We start from the raw sequence: 20,517 nt of genomic DNA on the forward strand, positions 1-20,517 counted from the left end.
TGCCCAATGACTCTCTCAGTGAAGAACTTTCTCCTCACCTCCAGCCGAAATTTCCCCTGGCGCAGCCTGAGGCTGTGTCCTCTCGTTCTGGAGCTGGCCACCTGAGAGAAGACAGCAACCTCCCCCTGGCCACAACCACCCTTCAGGTAGTTGTAGACAGCAATAAGGTCACCCCTGAGCCTCCTCTTCTCCAGGCTAAACAATCCCAGCTCCCTCAGCCTCTCCTCATAGGGCTTGTGCTCGAGGCCTCTCACCAGCCTCGTCGCCCTTCTCTGGACACGCTCAAGCATCTCAGTGTCCTTCCTAAACTGGACTTCTATGTTGCTTAATAGTTTGTTAATAATTGAGAAGATTGTCAAACAAATGGAATTTGAATTTTGGAGATGGAAAACACTTTGGAGTCTTTGATGCATCTTTTAAAAGAACTTCTCCAAAGCAGAGTAACTGGTTTTATTTCAGAATTTAAACAAAGGAGTTTTTTTACAATTCCTTGATGACTGCAAAGATGGTGTCAATATGCTGAAGCTCCCAGAAATTTATCAGATTGTTTGCATGGTGCTTTGTAGGAATTGGTTCTTACCTGCAGTCTATGTGGTCACGTTGATGTATGCATGTATACATACAGCATATGTGTAATGTGTAGCCAAGGTAGAACACAGCTGATTAATCATCATAGATGCTGCTTGTTGTTGTGACTTCAAAGGAAACAAAAGGCTAACTTTGCAGATAGCATTCCTCTCCTTGCCAAAAAGCCCAGATGTACATGGATGCTGGTCTAAGGGAGAACACCACCTTTGACCAGGTTGCAAATACGTTGTGGTCTTAATTTCACTGAAAGCATTGCATCTCTAGGAAGTTGATGTGCAAGAAGTTGAGAGATACTTGAAGTTTTATTTCTTGAGTGTTGCAGCTAACACTGCGTGGGTTTTTTAATATCCAAACCAAACCTGTCCTGTTAGTGTAGCCTGAACGGAAGGATGTGATTAAGCTTTTTAAAATCTACTTGATCATTTTTGGGACCTAGTTTTCCTTCCAGTGCAGGAAAAGAAGCTGTGTACATTTAACACTGAGGGAAATGCAGAACAGGTAGTATAAACAACAGGAGAGGCTGTGTCTTTTAAAAAAAAAAAAAAAAAAAAAAAAAAAAAAAAGAAAATTCCACATCCAAGACTTAAAAAAACGTATCCCAGAGTACTGGGATGCCTTTATATGCTCTGGTGGACACAGAACTCCGTGCTTGTGCTGAAACTGTCTGTTGTATCACCTGTCTTTGCAGTGATCTTTTGTGTCCAGCTGGGCCTAAGGGGGCCCTGAATTATTGGAGGGGGCTGGGTGTCACGGCAGCTGCAGCCACAGGTCATGACATGCCAGGCTGCCTGCGAGGTGAGTAGAGCTACTGGGTTCCTGGTTTTGAGGGCAGCCACTGCTTGGTGGCTCTGAGAGGAGCTCAGCTGCAGGGTGGACACAAAGCTTTTGTGAGATACTGTTTCTTTAGGCTATCACTTGGGCTCCTGCTCAGCAGCTGATACATTTCTTTGGGAAATGCAACATCAGAAAAGCATGCTTTTAGACTCCAAGTGGCTTTTGAGCAGCTGTACTTGTCTGGGTCCGGAGGACGGAGACTAAAAATGTCTCCGTCTGGAAGAGAGAGACTTGTTCGTTCCCACATTGTGGAACTGAAACAGACGAAGCTATTTGTTAAAGGCTGAAGTGAATGGTACAGAGAAGGAGAGACAGGGAGAGAGGGAAATAAATGGAGAAAGAGAGGGGAAGAGCAGGAAAGGAACTGCAGTATCCATTCTCTGAAAGATGTATTATTTGGCTGGAGGAAGTCCGAAGAAGGGTGCTGCCCTTTGGCTTGGAGGTGTCCGCGGGCTCATCCCCGTCGGCTTGTGCTGTCCTCGGCTGGAGGAAGGGAGGGAGAGGGAGAAAGCTTCCGTGATGTTTTTCTCTGAGCAGCCTCCAGCTTGTAGTTTCTCGGTGGAGTTGTTCTTTCTTCTCCACGAGTTCTTTCCTTCTTAGAGCAGGCAAAACTTAGAGCATGGCATGGTTGGTGCTGGAGAGAGGGTTCCTGGGCTACTGTTTTCAGGCTGCACGGTGATGTTTCCTCTCACACAAGCTCACATTGGCACAGTGTCTTCTATTGAGTTAGTTGCAGCTTCCCCTGGCCCAAACCCCAGTCCATTCTCTTCCAAGTATCGCCTGCAGTGAATCTTTCTGTGTATTCCTGTGTGCTTGCAGGGGTCTGATGCTGGAAGAGCTGGCTTCCACCCCATGCCTGTGCTTCGACTTTGACCTATCCTTACACCAATACACGTCTGACGCTAATCAGGCCAGGTGGTAAATCTGTTGCGTGGTCCAGAATCCTTTTACACCATCCCCCTGCTTTCCGTCGTAGCTGATGGGTAGAGATGATTGTCTTTGCACATTCCAGAGGGTCTCCTACCACCCATTCCCGGAGCAGCCACTGTTTGGTGAACAGATCTTACCCTTTGCTGGGGCATATCTCAGTTCCTGATACAATCACAAGGTGATTTGCATCCAGACAGGATTCCTACAGTACTGCAGCTAAATCAACTGCCTGTAAAAGGAAATAAATAACTTTTTTACCAGAGATATGCACAGATGGATTGTAACCATACTGAGGCTAGTCTTTGCCTCAACAGGAGCGAAGAAATTTGTAGTGGAGAGCATAAATGGAAATCTGTGTTTATGTCTACCTTCCTGCATCAGCAACTGGAAAACACTCTTGCCAGTAAGAATGAGATAGAGAATTGGAAAAATAGAAGGAGCTACAAAGGTACAGGCCATGAGCAACAATAGTGATGTACATTAACATTTATTGCTCCCCAGATGCCTATAAAAGTGTTTGGGGAGCAATTATTTTACAGCAGCGTGTGTGGACCTGGGTCAAAGAGATGTTTGTGCCAGAAGTACTCACATGCTGGACCTTGGTATGCTCAGGGAGGGCAGGGGAGGAATAGCTTTTTCTGCCAGGGAAAAATGTAGTGCCCTGTCACCTAAGTACAAACTTAATTCTGAGTAGAAAAATACTGGTGGTTGTTTTTTTAATTTAAGAATGCAGATTTGGAAGATACTTAGTAATTATAGATATACTTCCTAAAGTATTCAGTAATACCTAGAGCAAAATGCAGAGCTAAAATTATGTGCAGACAGCAGTTAGGAGAGCTGCTGATACTTAAGGAATTAAGATGCTAAAACAGTGGATCTGGTATTAGATCACACCAGGATTTATAATTTTTTTTTTCTTAAACGAATAAAGGTATTTAATGAGTAGTTTAGTGAAGTATTCCTCTTCAAATATTAAGGTAATTTAGTGAGGAGGGAGTTGTTTCTGGTGGCATTTTGCTTTAAAGAAGGCAACTAGAAAGTGAAAGCCAACTTGCAGATTTAGACAACGCCCTCGGTGTCTTTAAATGGATTGTGTGTCCTGACGGAAACGCTGACAGTATCCAGAGGATCATGCACGATCCTTAGGGTCATGCCATAGAATTGCAAGCCTTAAAGACCGAAAAGCATCTTGAAGTTAATGCATATGCTTGCAGTTTTACATCTTGTTTTTTCTTCTTTCTTTTTAACAAAACCAAAGAGGTTATTAAACCTTAGTACAGGAGGGAAAAGGTGGTCAGTGGTTGCTTTTAAACACTGAGGTTTTCCAGAATGCCTGGGAAGGACATGGTGCTGCTTTTACAGTGCACGTTCGCTGAGATCCGTGTGGCAGCGTAGTCTGCAGCAGATCTCTGGCAAGAGCTTGTAGTGCTCCACAGGCCAGTTTTCCACAAGTCTCAGCAAGTTGGTCACTACTGGTTATTCTTTCCACATGCTGACTTTGTGTGTGAAGCTACTTTGAGTGAGTGAAGCTAACACTTAGGTGTTGGAAGGTTATTTCCCTTGCCTTTTTGCATGTGTGTGCAATTTACTTGCAGGGAGAGGAGGCAGAGGGTTAACTATTTACAAGTATTCATCTCCCTTTATTCCTCCCTGGAATGACTGTGGATATTATTCCTATGCTGGCTTATCGATACAGCTAAATTACTCTACTGTTAGAGGCTGCTAAAAGTGCATGGATTAGGAAGATGCAGAGTGGGTGGATTTTGTAACCAAAGAGTTAGTTCTCTATAATGAACAGAAAAAGAATGTGTCCACATTAGGCCAAGAGAATTTTAGTTTTTTGCAGCTAGGCAAGCACAGTGGACTTTCCTGGACTTGATTTTCAACTTTTTATTCAGAGAACACCAAATAAATGCCATTTTCCTTGCTTGAGGGATAAAAAGCTTACAAAGTTGGAGTGATGGAAGTGATTTCCTTTCTAACGTTGTACAACTGTTTGGTTTAGAATGTGACTATAGAGCTAGAGAACTGATATTGGTTGTTGCACAAATGACAGGTGACTTTTTTCCCCCCAACTGCTGCTTTTAAAAAACTGAGCCTTGAAATCCCATGTTTACTAAATGTTGGAGAGAGGTATGTGTATGACATTTATCAATTAATTTTTCTCGAGCGTTAACAACGTTTGAAACTATGAACAGTTCCTCCAATAGCATTCATAAATTTGGCACACAATATTCTTTCTGTATCCAAAAAAGAAATGTCAGTCTTCACCATGCAAACATCTGTGGATAAAATTAAAGTCACTTTTTATTAAGTAAAATGCAGGTGAAATATTTGGGGAGGCCTTTTGTACCCTCAAGGAAGGAAACTGAGGAGTGTAACTAAAATGAATTAATTTTTTTTAATTGGTTGCAGCTTTTTTGTTTCCAGATATGTCCTACTACATTCAGATAAAATAGAATTTAAAAAAAATAATTAACAATTGTGAGAAAAAAGACTCTCTAAGTTACCACAGGTGCTTAATGGGTGGGTGGTTGATGTGTTTTAAACAGTTTGTCCAGCATAGAACTAAGTATAGTAATATAACTCTGGAAAGCATTGTGTTGTAGAAAATAGACAAAATGTACTGAGAATTCAGGAGAAAGAAGGGCACCTGTAGGACTGATACACTTCTGGTTTCGAAAGGGAGATGTTCTCGTTTTCCTGATGGCTTTTTTTCATCATCTCACCTTTTTCTCACGTGTTGCAACAGGAATGGAAACCAAACGTAACTTGACCTCAATCTAAAACTGAAAGTGGTTAATTCTTCAGCCCTGGGCCTCTAAAACTGCTGCCTGGGGGAATCCCTGTCTCTGCACAGATGCTGTGGTGAACATTTGTGCCAATACCAGGGCCACACAGCTTGCAGAAGGTGAGCAGAGAATGTGGAAACCTCACTTAAGCGAAGCCCTGTGTTTAGAAATGGCTATGATAATACCACAAGTCTGCTAGCTGCAGCAGTTACATATATCTAGAATCCATTCTTTTATCTCAGCTATGTTGTGATAGTCTTATACACAGGCAAGGATGAGTGTTGATTTTTCTGTCACTTTTTTCTTCAGTTTTGTAGCTTTGTCATTGCTTTCATGATGGTGACTTGGCAGATTTTGTCTCTAAAGGGAACTTCTGTGCTGCGTGTGAAAAGATTTTAGTAAGCTAGAGAAAGAACAAAGCCACAAATGCAAGTAGTGGGAGATTTAGGAACAAAATTGACTTAACAGCTTAATCTACTGTAGCAGCTGAATTCCATTACAGTTATATGCACATCAGTCCTTGCTCTGTGAGTAATGCAGTGAGTTGGCATTCCTCATGCATAACTCTCAAGGCTGATTTTCTCTCTTTTTTTTTTTTTTTGGTAAGCAGCTGCTTATGAGCACATTGCTTTTTATGGAAAGGGGGAAAGCAAGACTTGCAATTTCATCTCTGGTGTTTGCATTAAAAAAACTCTGGCCCTTATTTTTTTTCCATGACACTTTGCTATATTTCACAACCAAGTGTGCTATAGTTCTGCTCCTCCCTTTTCCTTCTCCCCGCTAAACCATGCCTGAGGATCGTGAAACCCTCCCTGCCTTTGGGGCCTCAGAAAGGCCAGAGGCGACAAGAGCAATCTTCTGTGTGCCACTGAAAGAGTCCTTGTTCCAGTACACCAACTGCCGTGATCTCTGGCACATTATGCTGAAAGTCAGTGTGAGTTTTGCTCTTAGCTTGGCCAGAGACAGGGATAAATGGAAGTATCAGTTACAGTTCCATGGGTGGAAGCTTGTCCCTGCACGGGTGGGCTCTGAACATGTGCAACTCCAGCACATCAGTTTCTTGTGGACCTGAAAGCTGTTTCTTATTTGCATTGCATTCAATGTTGCAGTTGTGGGAAAAGGGCAAAAATTCCTTTCCTGTGGAGCAGTTGTTGAAAAGAAGTTTGCCAAAATGGGAGGATTATACACGTTGTGATAACTGCTCAAAACAGTCTTACAAGATTTAAGAGCTCCCCTTCCTTTTCTTATTCTCTGAAGTGTGCTGTTCTGCTTACGGTGATTGCAAGTGACGTAAACAGATGAAAAGACGTATTAAAGCTAATCCACTTAGAGCTATAAATTACTGTTTCCCTTTTTTCTTCATTTGAATTTATTATTGTGGGGAAGGGATTTGATGAGGTTATTCAGCATCATTACCTAATCTCTGGACAAAATTAATAATGTCATGTTTGCACCTGAATAGGTCTGCCTAGTATTCCCAAATTGTTCTGTCCTCTGGACAGTACTGCCACAAGCCAAGGCTTGTGTTGTATCACTGTGTTTATGTGCCTTATAGACGACTAAAGCTAGAAAAATATTTCTAGGACTAAAATAAATCTGCACTGACTGCTGGAAGTTTATCTTGAGTTGATCATTATGTGTGGTGTGTGGTCTCATGGGCAGGGTGAAGCAAAATTAAATGTTTCAGGGAGCTTTCATCTGTGCTTTAACCATCCTTGGGATGAGATTTCAGATGGAGTAAGAGACTACAGATGATTGAAAAATAGGGCACTAGCTTAAGACTGAGTTGGATCCTCTGCTCTGTTACAGGCTTTGTGGTCTCTCTCTTTCAATAAAAAGGGAATAATAGTATTTTCTTGGAGCCAGAGTAAGAGCATTAAAGTGTATGCAGTGCTGGTACTCTGTGATTGTGAGGCCATGCAACTGGATAAAGTAGGATTTACTGTAGTTTGATTTCTGTACTACAGTCCAAGAAGTCAAGACATAATAAGAGAAGCACACTTAGCTGGCATTGTAGCTTCCTTAAAAGAACAAGATACAAGCCTCCAGACCAGCACAGTTCATGCAAGGGGGGGAGCCCCTCCCCTTAGCCTGTGGTTCCAGCAGAACTTGTGGACCGTACAGAGACATCATAGAATGCTGCAACTCTGGAGTATTGGTTCATGATCTAGTATGATGCTGCCATGTGAATATTACTGTTAGAACTTTTCTGTAGATGTAGGTGGCGCATTAGAGGACCTTGTGATTTTAGTATCACAAAGTCATTCAGGTTGGAAAAGACCCTTGGGATCATTAAGTCCAACCATTAACCTTATTCCACAAAGATCACTGCTAAACTATATCCCCAAGCACCTTTAAACACATCCAGAGATGGCGACTCAGACATCTCTTTGGGTAGCCTATTCCAAAGTCTGAGTAGCCTTTGTGGGAAATATTTCCCTTATTTCCAGACTAAACTACACTGTTGCAGCTTGAGGCCATTCCCTCTTCTATCACCCGTGAAAAGACATCTCAGGTGATGAGTGATAAAACAAGAGGGAATGCCAAAGTAGCCTTAACATTTAGGTCAAGGTGGGAGAGGTTTTATGGGGCTATTTCAGGAAGCAGCGTTCTGTGTCAGTTTCTGAACTTTTAGTGTCTCTGTTTAAAATGAAGATGCTTTACCTGACATTTTGCAAGTGCAGCTGATATCTGCACTGTGTGAAGGATTAAACAGTGGACAAAATGACAGAGATCAAGGAATTCTTGGAGAATAGTCTGTTGGCTGCCCCTTCACAAAACAGGCTGCTTTGCCTCTGTTTACCTGTTAAAAATACAGAATGTTGCAAATGACAGCTCCTGAGGATGGATGCGTTGCTGTTAATATAATACTTGAACTGTTGCAAAGTATTACATAAAGGTTAATTATTCCTGTAACATCAAGTTTGTTTGTGGGCAAGTTCCTTCAGTTGTTTTCCCCACATGAAATTTGTTTTCAGTGTAGATTCTAGGTACAATGTTTTCCTAATTGGGTTGATTCACAGATGTGTCCCATGTGGGAGAGAACTCTGCAACAAACGTTAGCCCGCTGATGGGATACTGCATATTTGTATTGTGGGGTTTGTTGAAACCAGTCAAGTAGTCAGAAACAATAGCACATAAGTTGAACCTAGTGAACTATTTGAAAGTGCTGGCATGGAAAAATCCTTTAGCATCCACTACACATGTTATGAATTATAAAGGAGTATAAGTCTTGGAATTTCATCGTCTTCTGTGTGAAAGGATCAGGTTAATGGCATGTGTGCACCTGAAGGGATGGTTAGTTCATTAGCCATTCATTCTGAGTGTCAAAGCTATATTATGTAAGATATTTCATTATTATTTTTTTTAATGCTTAGCAACTTCTTTCAGAGGTGGTTGAGTGTTTAGTACTAATCTTACTGGCCTTTGTACTAAGTTGTGTGACTTTCCAATTATTTATGGCCTGTAGTAGGGCTTAGCATTCCTGTTAATAGCAATGAAACAGCTTTTATCTAGCAACTACAGGTATTCCAAGTGTAATGTGGTATTATGGACCCAAAATGTCATGACTTCAATTTGAATGTATTTACATTGTTCCAGGACTTGCAGAGAAAGCTTAAGTGAAGGAGAAACTGTAAAAGCATGTTATGCTTGTGACCTGCTCAGTGCTCACAGAATTCAGTGTGCAAGTGGATTGATGTTTAAACTTTAGGTTGTTCTGTAGTAATTAACTTGATCATTGTGACTTCAGTTTTGTGTTTTACTAAGAACTGAGCTATTTGCTCAATTCAAAATAACCCCATAAGTGTTCTTAATGGAGGACATTTCTTCATGATGTTATTGAATGATTTTACAAAGTGATGTTTACAAAGGACAGCTGGTGGTGTCTTTGGTTTCAGGTGGGCTTGTTGAGATGCATTTTTATGAAATCTCTGAGTTTGCTCTGAATACGAGACTGGTCCACTTAGTAAGGATAAGTTAAGGATACAGATAACCCACTACAGAAATGGAAGAAGCATGCTTTGTATTTGGCCTAGTGTTGACTCCAAACATGTGTTCATTCTTTCCTGTGCTGAAATCCTTGTGGCTACAAGGAGATTTTGTAGATAACTGACAGGAAGCTCTGAATCCAAGGGCCTGGAGAATGCTCTAATTCTTTAATTAAAGATTAAGAAATTTGAGTACTTTCTGGACCCTTGAATTTTTTACACCTTGTCGATTCCCATGTGATGATCATACTTGCCTGCATCTTACAGCATCCCTACCCCCAGTATTGACTAGCATGCATTTGCTTAGCTGCTTTGTTGCAGTGGCTGACAGTCCCAGTAGTGGCTGACAGCTTATTGTACCTTGTAGTAGACCAGCACAATAAAAAGACCATTTTATGTTCAACAGTGACCACAAGAGTTCTTAAAAGGCCAAATTTTAGAAGTTTGAACTAATGTCCTGTCAATACTGTTAAAGACTGATTTGAGTAATTAATAATAATTAGTCAGTGCTGGCATCTGTCTGACTGCAAGTGTGTGTGGATGTGGGCAAACCAACATCAGCGTTGCTTCAGCTTAGATAACTGCTGAAAACCAGAAAGCTATTTCAGGGGTGAGTGAGGCAGAGAGAGGCATATGACAGAAGAACAACTACGTTATTGTTGGACCCCTTTCTTTAATCCCCCCCCCCAGGTTATCACGACACTGTTGCATCATGTCTCATATTTCTAAGTTGTTTGTGGAAGAATCCTTATCTATCCTGTCCATGGGTACTTTGTAAGATAATACACATTTTGTGACCTCAAAATATCTCATGAATATTTGTGTAGTGGGTCTCAGGTGTTATTCTCATTTTATGAACTGATCTGAAGTGGCTTAGAATGCATATCTGTAACAGAGGTGGAAACTGTTTCCAGATCTCTGAGGTTCTTCTGCCTTCTTTTAGTTTGAGCTAATCTCTTGATGCCATCAAGAGCATCTCTGCCAAGAGCTGTGATGTAGATATTGAGTGCATGTATGTCTCTCATGAAGAAACTTACTGGTTTATCTCTGTGAGCTTTTCCCTACTCTTGGCTTATTTGTAGGCCATTACCTCTTGCAAAGCCTTGAAGGAATCTGAAGTACTCAGACTGTGCTATTCCATATACAGGACACCTGTCTATATCTGGTTTTGTGATGGGAGTATTGGAGAGGTCAAGATGGAAACAACGAACCTGTAGCAGTATCTGCTGTTTCAGCTCAGTGCATTTAGATGTATTTTCTCTCTGGGGCTAAAGTGCAGAGATATGGGCTGTCTCTGGTGTATCCATGCAATTCTCCATCTCATGAGCTTGTGGCAGGAAGAGACAGTTGGAGCAATGGACACGGCATGGTTAGCACAGAACCTCAGAATGTTAGAGGATGAAAGAGGCCTTGGAGGATAGTTGAATCCACTCCCTCTGCCAGAGCAGGATCACCTAGAGGAAGCCCCGCAGGAACACAACACATCACATCCAGGTGGTTTTTGAATGTCTCCAGAGAAGGAGACTCCACAACCTCTGTGGGCAGCCTAAGAAAAAAGTTTTTCCTTATGTTCAGGTGGAACCTTCTGTGCTCCAGATTGCACCTGCTGTCCCTTGTCCTATCACTGGACATCACTGAGAAGAGCCTGGCTTCATCCCCCTAACACTTGCCCTTCACATGTCAGCTGTATGAATGTAAGGGCAGAGAGAAGCTTTTGGCCTGCTCTTTGCCACTCTGACTGCAGAGCTTGATGCAATTTCTGCACGTTGGAGTATTCCTCTCGGTTGCTAACAACTCTTCCTGACAGCTCCAAACAAAAAAGCTGAAAATAGCTAGGTGCTGACAATTAGAAGAACTGTTAACCCATTTTCAGTGGGAAGTGATAGTGTGTTCATGTAACTACAAAACCCTCGAAGCAGTGTTTCATGCTTCTTAATTGCTGTGCTCTTTCTGTGTTCTAAGGCTACCCAGGCCTCTTCACGTCATGGTGTTTATCATGATGACAGATTATAACTACGAATATTCCTAACTTCAGTACTGCTTATAAATGTTAACTACTCTAAGGAAATGGACCATATACCTATTTGGGTCTAAGTTGTATTTGCTGTACTAGCAGCCATCTCAATGGCTAGTTGAAGTAACATCATCATCAGTTCATTTAAAAATCAGAATAGGATTTTCCCCCCTTTTGTTGTTTAATGATCTACTAAGTTTTAAAATTCTGGTGTTGTGTTTTGAATTTTTTTTCTCACTCATTCAGGCTGATGTTGTTCTTGGGGAAAGTTTTGTGTAGCCCTGTCTCATTTGTTGAAAGGACAAAACTAACACTTAATGGTCATTATCATTGCAAAAACTACTTGTCTATTTCACCTCTCTAGAACAAAATTATGTTGAAAAATCCCAAGTGCATTTTGAAAAATGAACTTGTACCAGTTTCACTGAAGCCCATAGTGAACAACCCAAAGCAAATCAACTGAACTGTTTAAAAGAGGTTCCACTACAAATGAGTAAGTGGTCACCTTCCCTAAGCCCTCCATGCAAGAAACTAATCTAGTATAAGAATCTTTGGTCTGTACAGGGACTTAATTCTGCTTGATCAGTTCCCAGTCTCTGAAAATAGGAAAGTGAAAGTGCTAACACTGTAATTTTAATCATGCTATCCTCAGGGCAGAGGTGTCCTTGAAGTCAGTCACAGCTTTAGTCTTTCTCTGCAATAGAAGTGGGGCTATCACATGGAAGTTTGGATAGGCCATAAGCTAGTACACACATAGGTGTGTGTGCTACTTATGCATGTGTTTACTAGCCCCAAGCAGGTGCCTTTGGGCAAGAGTGGAAGTTGTCAGGCTTCCTGGATAGTGTCTTCCCTTTTGTTTTCTTCCTGGGAAGCAGCTTGCTTTTGATCTCTTTGCATCTCTTATGGGCAGGCTATAGAGTTCCTTTTTTTGCTATAGGATGTTACACAAAGAAATAAGTCTTCCCCATTTCACTGGATTCATTCATTCTAGCACTTTATCTTATACAAGATTAGTTTATTGCATGGAGGGGTTAGGGGAAATGATTGTGCTCCACTTTTTTGTAGTGGGGCTTCTTTTAAACTGTTCAGTTGATTTGCTTTGGCTTGTTTGTTATGGGCTTCAGTTGCTGTTCTTCTGATCCTGAGTGTGGTTTTTTTTTCCAACCAGAATGTTTCTGTGATTCTGTTAGTGATAGAACAAGAGAGAGTGGCCTCAAGCTGCAACTGGATAGATTTAGCCTGGATATCAGGAAACATATTTTCACAGAAAGAGTGGTCAGGCATTGGAATGGACTGTCCAGGGAGGTGGTTGAGTAACCAACTCTGGATGTGTTTAGAGTTGTTTGGATGTGGTGCTTGAGGATATGGTTGAAGGATGAACTTTGTAGATTAGAGATAGTGGTTGGATTTGATGATCCTGAGGGTCTTTTCCAACCAGAATGCTTCTGTGATTGTATGATTCTAGACTCCTGGAAAATAGACCTTTTGCTCTAGAAACAGACTTTCTAGGTATCTGTGGAAAGTATTCTACGACTCAGGATAAAGTGACAGGGACATAAACCCATCATGCTCCATTGACATTTTTTGGCTTTCTGCATTGTTGGGTTTCTCAGTTGCTTTGAGCTTTTCTCTGCCTTTTTTCAGAAGGTAGATTGCTGTGCCTTGCTGTATAGAATTTACAAACATGGTCTATTTTCTGTTTTGACTTGTTCCCTCCCAGGGCAGTGTGTAGGAAAGCTGTTCTGTTATCCTTCCTGTTCGAGGTGTCTGAAGGTGGTGAGTGGGAGGTTGCAAACAATCTGCAGGAATTTTGCTGTAGCAGTCTGGAAGAAAATGTGACCAAGCAAGTATGCAGGAGAGACTTTTGAGGGAGAGTTGAAGCTGTTCTAATACACAGCAGGGAAGGTTGTGGATATAGTTAAGCTGTGCAATAATAAGCTTTGCAGATTGACCAGACACTAAGGCCATTCTCTGTTTCCATCCTTTTTTTGGTTCTTACTCAAGGCTGTTGCAATAAGTGGTGGTGGTTTCATAGCAGCAGATTTCTGTTAGTTGGGACTAGTTTCTTGTTTGTGATGCCCAGTAAGTTTCCAGTCTTTAAAAAAGAAAAAGAACACCTTAACCAGAAACAGCTATCTCTGTCCTGCTCTTGCACTGGAGGAGTTAATATTAGTAAAAATAAAAGCAGAAGAGTACATTATCTTTGCCCTTTCTGCCCATGTCTAGATGATGCACTCATTTTTTTATGTTGTGCATGTCAAACTAAACCTGTGTTTTCTTGCAGGGCTAGAGGGGAACTGGTAACTAATGTCCTATAGTCTTGATTTTTGACTTGGTTTGTTGTGTCATACTAGATGTTAGTTCCTCTGATTTTGTTCCTTATTAGTAAAATGCATTTTATGATCCCTTACCTGTTTCATAAATAGGGATTTCATTATAATAGCAAGGAATTAGAGAAGAAAGACTAGATTTTTCTGTCTCAGGACACTGAGTAGCTTGCTGCATTTGACTTGAATGTGAAAATGGTTCTTGGAATCAGTTCATCATCATGAAAAGTGATTGAGTTTCTTACAAGGGAGACCAGTAATTTGAGCTGCTAACAGCAGAGGAGTTTAGTGAGAAATGATTTTTGTCACTCTTAATTTGACAGATTTCCTGTAAGGAATTGACAGCAGTTGCAGTTACGGCTGAAAAATGTACATTAGCTACAACCCAGCTATGCTTTTTGTTTCTCGTATGGAAAAAAAGCCCTAAACCTGAAATATTTAAAAGCCAAGACTGAAAAGGTAAAATAGAAGATGGTCTGTGGCTGCTTGTTTGGGTTTTATTTCCTGCAGTGTTGCCAAGGTTTGAGGAGAAATCAGAGCCGTTCCTGAGTCATTTCTGCATCATTCTTCTGTCAGAGAGAACTGTGTGCAAATGATCTCAAAGGAGATTAGCAATGTGCAAAATTTAAACTTGTTTATCATGCCAAATATAATTGGTATAGCAAATGCACTTAGCAAAGCACAGGACAGCACAGGCCTTGACAGGTGGGCTGAAGAGTAGAATTTAAGGTTTCTACAATGTATGAGGTCATGAACTTGTAGGAAATTGTACAAATACACTTATACTTAGTGAAGAGAGTATTTAAAGGTATTGATTAGTAGCTAGTGGTTATTAAATATATGGACAAAAGGTTTGAAAGGGAGATGAAGATACTTTATATTCAGTGGTTGAAGTGGCTTTAATTTGTCTTCTAAATGAACCTTCTAGCTTCAACTAGAAAGTAATACATTGCAGGTTTTATAGCAAACTGTCCAGGCGGACAGAGGGGCAGGATGGTTCTGCAGAACCTACTTGAGGTTGAGTAAAACGTGCTAATGGGTGCTCAGGGCTGGTACCAGCCTAGTGAGTGGCTCCCAGTGTATGTGCCCTGCTTTGCTCAGATAGCTCTGCTTTGAAAGAATTACTAAATTGCTCTGATAACAGAGACTTCTCCTTAGTCCTGTTTGTATACTTAAGTCCTTCAAGGAGACTTGGCATCTGTCTAGCCCATGTGGTATTTCATGTGTTTCTGATTTTCTTTAATGCCCAAGTGCAGATATGCTGTTGAAATTTTAGCTAAAAATGCTCACTAAGGTGTCACAGGTGACTTTACTTACAGCTTGGTGATTCCAGAAAATACTGCATAAGTACCCATTGGGTATGTGTGTATCTGATTTGATGTTCTTCCAAGTCTGGAAGAGGAGGCCTTGCAACAGGAAAAGTAACTTAGAAATCGGAAAACATTTACAATATTTAAGGAGGTGACACAGTTTGTATTAAACTGAACAAAGTTTGAGAGAGATTCTTGCATGCTGGAACTTCCTGGAAGTAAAAATAATCAATGATACTGCATGTAAAATCTCAGAGTTACAAAAACAAAATATACTGGTGCTGGGTTCTGGGTTTTTTTTTTTTCTGTGCAGTGTAAAAGCAATGCAAAGTATCATAACACTTCAGTATATTTGGAGGCAAGACAAAGTATCTTTTGGGAATTATGGTATCAAAACTTGCTCTGTGCTGTGTTCAGAGGTAAGAAGTGGTCAGGGATGTACTGCTCCAAAGCACACTTAGCCTGGAAATGTTGCCATTTTACTGCACTACTGCAGGCTGTCTCTAGTGCTGAAATTAAAGAAACAAACCAATAAAACCCAAACAACAACAAAAACCGACCCCAGAGCTGGTAATTGGTGAGGCTGATGTTACAGTGATCTCATCTCTCAACCTCAGGGAGGGAAGCCTGCTTAGTCATAGAGCCAGCAGCACTCAGCCAATAAAGCTGTCAAGGGTGAGCTTTCCTGAAGCATAGTCATGCTGCAGCTTGAACATCTATCACTTTGGCTTAAAGTATGGGCTACTATTAGGGTTGTCCTACAAGGTAGATTTCTGCAGTTTTTCTATATAGAAAGAAATCCTGAGAAGCTAATTTTGTTATATCTTGTTTCACCATCTCATACTGGATGCACAAATCCTCTTTTGATCTTGGTGGTATCTTGGGATTTATTTCTGCATGGAGTTGGGAGAACTGGGGGATTCAATAAGCTTGTTTTGTTCAAAGTACCTGAAATCTTTCTTCCCCAGTAGTGTGGCTTTCACTGTCCCTTGTTTTGTGCAGCTGTAACTTCAGTTGTTCTTCAATTCTGCAGTCTTCTCAAGTGGCAAGATCATTTCTCTAAGAGGAATATTATATTTTCAAAGCTCCTCTTAGGGAACACAGAAGTAAGTATTCCTTTCTCTCCTGTAGATTAGCTTAGAACTTTATTTGGTATTTTGCATCTTAATACTTCAGCTGCATCTCTTTCTTAGATAAGTGCATTAAGTTCTAAACCGGTCTGACTTAGATCAGTTGGTGGTTTCTTATCTAGTAATAGAAAACACAGAGAAAAAAGGTCCACAGAAGGGGAAGTTTGGAGATTTGTGCTAATGCAATGCTTTCCCACTGACCTGAGAGCTCTTTCTAAAGGTCTTCTGGATGTGTGTGGGGTAGTGGATTGTGGACAGTTACTGTTGTGTTCTTTGTGGAAAACCTACAGCAGAACTTGTAAAGGTTGTCTGGCAGGTTTAATTTGGTCTAGGGGCAATATACAGGAAAACTTGCATTCTTCCTGTAAATTATGTGACTGATATGCAGAACATCAGTGGAAGGAGAACTGTTACAAGGTTGTTTAGTTTGGAGAGAAAACCAGCTTGTGATAATTTTGGAAAGTAACATTATGTCAGAAACCACTGTTGGTAGTAGTATCTCAGGTATTGTAGCATAGCATTTACCTCTGTTGTGGTTCAGCAGTGCTGCAAAAAGTGAGGGTGGAGAATAACATGAATTCTCCTGAGTGGCATATAGCAACCTTTCCACCTCTGTGTTTACTACCAGAGATCCAGTTTGCTGTTGTATGATGTTTTTTCTTCTCCTAATGGAATTTTGAAATAGGAAAAACTTAGTTTATGAAATCCTCGTTTGTGTACTAGTTGCAGTTTAGAGAGAATTTTCCGTCTCACGTGTCCATGATTTCTCTTAGAGTTATTTTTGTCCTGTCGAGAGAGGACTGGAAAATGAGCTGAGACGTTGTGCATAGAGGCGGGAGGAACGCCCTGGCGCTGTGATACCGGGTGGCAGACGTCCACGGTTTGTAGCCAGGGTGAGGGGGGAGGGAGCATGTGGAGAAGAGCTATGTAACAGCCTGAGGAAGTGAGTCACTTCGTGCTGAAACACAGGCCCATGGTTCCAGTAGCGCTGAAGCCAAGCTTGGCTGCTGAGATGGAAGTTGCGTAAGTTAATTTAAAGTTTGTCTTCTGCTCCCAACCCCACTTTGGTATGAAAATCTGCACTGTAGCCATATCCGTTTTGAGGAAGCTGGGGTTACAGGACTTCACTGTGCTGTGTGCTTTTGTCCCATTGATTTTTTTTTTTTGAGAGAGAGGTAAACAGATTGAAGGTTTCAGTGGAGGGGATGATGTGCTGATCTCATTTGCTGATCTCCTCAGTTTCACTCAAGGCAAACTCGGTTTTAAAGCAGGAGGAGTGCAGTAAAAATCATGGTTTAACAATTTGTTAAAATCTCTTTGAAATGTATTGGCAGTGTGATTTGAAGTGAAGAGTGCACATGGAAGAGAGATAGCAACTTGAGTGTTAGTAGTAGTTTAAGAATTTAATTAAATTTAAAACTAAACTTTGTGAAAAGATTTTGTGTGTCATAGTAGAAATAGTTGTGTGTATTAACATGGCAGACATGAATCCTGCAAACTAGGCTTTAAACTTAGGTTTGTGGATGTTGGGGTTTTTTTTCCAGTACAGGAGGAGAGCAGAATTATCCTAGACTTGTATGTTCCAGAAAGTCTTTCTCCTCTTTAAGCATGTTGCTTCACACTGACAGACAGCTGCTCCTGGACAGCAGTAAAAACTGCCTGAACTGCTTGTCCATGAGTGTGACCTGAGCAGGAGCAGTTGCCTTCAGCTGTTGAAGGAAGTGTCTGAGAGGGCAGCAGGTTGTTTTCAGCCATTGGATGCCTGATGGGCAATTTGTAGTTGGAAAGTTAACTGTAAGGACTGGAGAAGTGGGGTGAAGGATGGGCTGCCACCTCTTCCTTTCCTTCAGAACAACTGAGTGTCTTGCTCTATGTGTGGCTGCAGCCTCCACATACCTCTCTTTGGGAAATGTGGTCTGAAGTGTTAATGTTCTTTTGTCAAGTCATGAGTGTTTTTTGTTTGATGTTTTCAGATTCTGGTTAAGAACAGATTATTCTGGCTACAAGAACGGGTAAAAGCAATTGGTCAGAAGAGAAAGAGTTCAAGAGAAAAGATTTCAGGATGAGCTTGAGTGATTAGTCAGAAGTCTGTGTGTAATTGAGCTGCATCACGCAAATACATTGTGATAGCTGTTTTGTAAGTTGCTTTGGTTTACATTTATTCTAGCAGGTTAAATGTATTACTTCTTGCACATATCCTGATCTTCATTTCTGTGGGAAACATGACAGACACATGGTTGCTTATCGTGTGAGGGTTTATATGCCTGTTACGTCTGTTGATGAGTCATTGCAATTGCTTCTCTGTTTCAGGACCTGTAACTGAGTGGACCTTCCTGACCTCTGAACCACAGAGGATAAGAGTGAAAAGAAGTGGGAGAAATACACGAAGAAAAAGGAAGTGGATGCACTTTCATCTGGACTTCTTTCCTGCCTTTTATTACTAAAACTGAATGGAAGAGAGAGACTTCTGTGTGTTTCCTCCCCCAACCTCGGGGATGGGTGGATTGTAAATAGGGAGTGTGCAGCTGGGAGAATAGACTGAACCATGAATCTTCAGGCTCAGCAGAAGTCTTCAATCAAAAGGACTGGGAAACGAGTTGCCTATTTTAATGACCAGGAAATAGCTGTGTCATCTAAAGAGCCACAGCAGCAGCTTAAGGAAGGACAGTACTATGGTCCTGGTGGAAATATACCAGTCTCCCAAACGATGGAGATTTCTCATGCAGCAGGACTGACAGGTGCTCCCAACAATGTTGCTTTGATGAACTCTGTTTACAGTCAAGATAGGGGAGAATCAGTGACGATGTCCCAGACAGTAACAGCTGTCAAATGGCAAAACTCATTAATGGGAAACCGGTTGCCAGAGAGGGGTGACAGTCACTGGCAGTCTCCACCTTCTGTGTGGAACCACAGTATGGTTTTTGGTGGCAATCCAAAAGGACCCCACTCCAACACTGGTGCACCGGGTTTCTATGGCCACTCAGAAGCCCTTAAAAGAAATCAAGAGAAAGGAGTGTTTGTGTCACAGCTGGACTTGTATGGAGATGCTGTCCAGCAAATGATGTCCCAGAAGGCTCAGTTAGAACAGCAGGCCCTGGTTAGACAGCAAGCTCAAATGAATTCTTTTCATCAGATGCAGAAGCAGCAGCAGCAGAATCAAAGTCTGCCGTTACAGCCTTTCCAACTTGCATTTGGTCACCAAGGCCAAAAGCAAGGTCTTCCTGAATTGTTACATGTCTTTCAAGAAGCCCCAACTTCTTCCAGTCAGTCATTTACTGCTCAGCAAAAACAGCAAGCTCTTCCCCAGCTACAACTCTTTGAAAATTTCTATCCTCAGCAGCAGCAGCAACAGGCTGTCACACAAGCCTTCAGTTTGCAGCAAACTGCTTCTTCCATAGCACAGCCTCATGTGGCAGCTGCAGCACCTCAGCACCGTGTGATGGCACACCAGTTTCAGCAAACAGAGAGGAACCAGGAACTATTGAAGGCTCTAACAGAGCAGAACCAGCAGACTGTGCTACCTCAGACCCAAATTCCCTTTCCAAGAAGGTCACGGAGACTTTCCAAAGAAGGTGTCCTTTTGACATCTGCAGGAGAAGTGTTGGCTTCCAAGCAGACAGAAGAACAACCCAGCAATTTATTTCTGCATCACTGGCAAACACATCAGCAGGAGATCCCGTTACAGCAGACACCTGAATCAGTGGGCCACAGCAAAGGCAACTATTTGCAGCCCAAGAGAATTGATCTGGGACAGAAGGATGTCCTGGTCAATAGTGAGCTGTGTCAGATGGAAATAGACAGGCAAGCCACAGCTCAGAATGGTAGAGATGAGGAGAAACAAGCAGCAGCAGCTGAAGAAAACGTTCAGAGAACTGATTTTCAGGGTGTCAGAGGTGGTGTAATCCAGAGTACACGACGGAGACGGCGTGGTTCTCAAGAAGCCAATTTGCTGACTTTGGCCCAAAAAGCTGTTGAGCTGGCATCTCTTCAGAATGTGACAGTAAGTTATATATCTTAACCAATAGAGCATGCTTGAGACTACAAAAATAGGGCTAAAAATGAAAGGAATTTGTGTACATAGGCAGGATAGGATGATACCATGATGCAGAGAGCATTATAGTGTGGCAAAGACAGCTCTGGAGTGGTGGCAGGTAAGTGCAGTGATGTAATTGGTAGATGTGGGAGAATAGAGATTTAGCACAGTGAAACCAGCTAAGGGCAGTTTTATTTCGGTTACACTGAATGTGATTTTAGCCCAGGGCTCCAAAATTATGGATGTTTTCAGCTTAGGCCTCGGCCTGATGAGGAATTTTGAGAGACAAGTATAAGCAGTTTACTTGGCCTCTTTTTACCAATTAGATAGTCTCCTCTTTCTATGTCAAAAGGTTACCTCCCAATCTTGAAAACAGAAGAGTCACATTTAACTGATCACACAGCCTAAGAAGTGTGACATCTTTTCTGGGACTCTCTGCCATAATTTGCTCCTTGTAATCAGGAAATCAGTTTATGTCTCTTAACCTACAGACATCTGTGTAATATTCAGGAAGTATCTGAGTTTTGTAGACTGTCAGAATTGGTGCTCATTTGCATGTTGATACTGACA

At 41.5% G+C, this 20,517-nt stretch overlaps 1 protein-coding gene across 5 annotated transcripts in view; it reads left to right on the top strand.

The window, feature by feature from the left end:
- The window catches only part of MIDEAS (mitotic deacetylase associated SANT domain protein), a 63,698-nt gene that overhangs the window by 25,671 nt on the left and 17,510 nt on the right, over positions 1-20,517 (top strand). For 3 of the 5 annotated variants that reach the window (XM_064146667.1, XM_064146677.1, XM_064146686.1), the window contains one exon: positions 18,225-19,914. In XM_064146667.1, coding sequence (XP_064002737.1) covers positions 18,460-19,914 — 1,455 coding nt within the window. In that variant the 5' untranslated portion in view covers positions 18,225-18,459. Of the gene's footprint in view, positions 1-16,902; positions 16,938-18,013; positions 18,052-18,224; positions 19,915-20,517 lie in introns of those variants that run through there. The other 2 variants (XM_064146701.1, XM_064146693.1) reach the window with 2 other exon arrangements.

Source organism: Pogoniulus pusillus, chromosome 1 (assembly GCF_015220805.1).
Source record: "Pogoniulus pusillus isolate bPogPus1 chromosome 1, bPogPus1.pri, whole genome shotgun sequence".
Lineage (NCBI taxonomy): Eukaryota > Metazoa > Chordata > Aves > Piciformes > Lybiidae > Pogoniulus > Pogoniulus pusillus.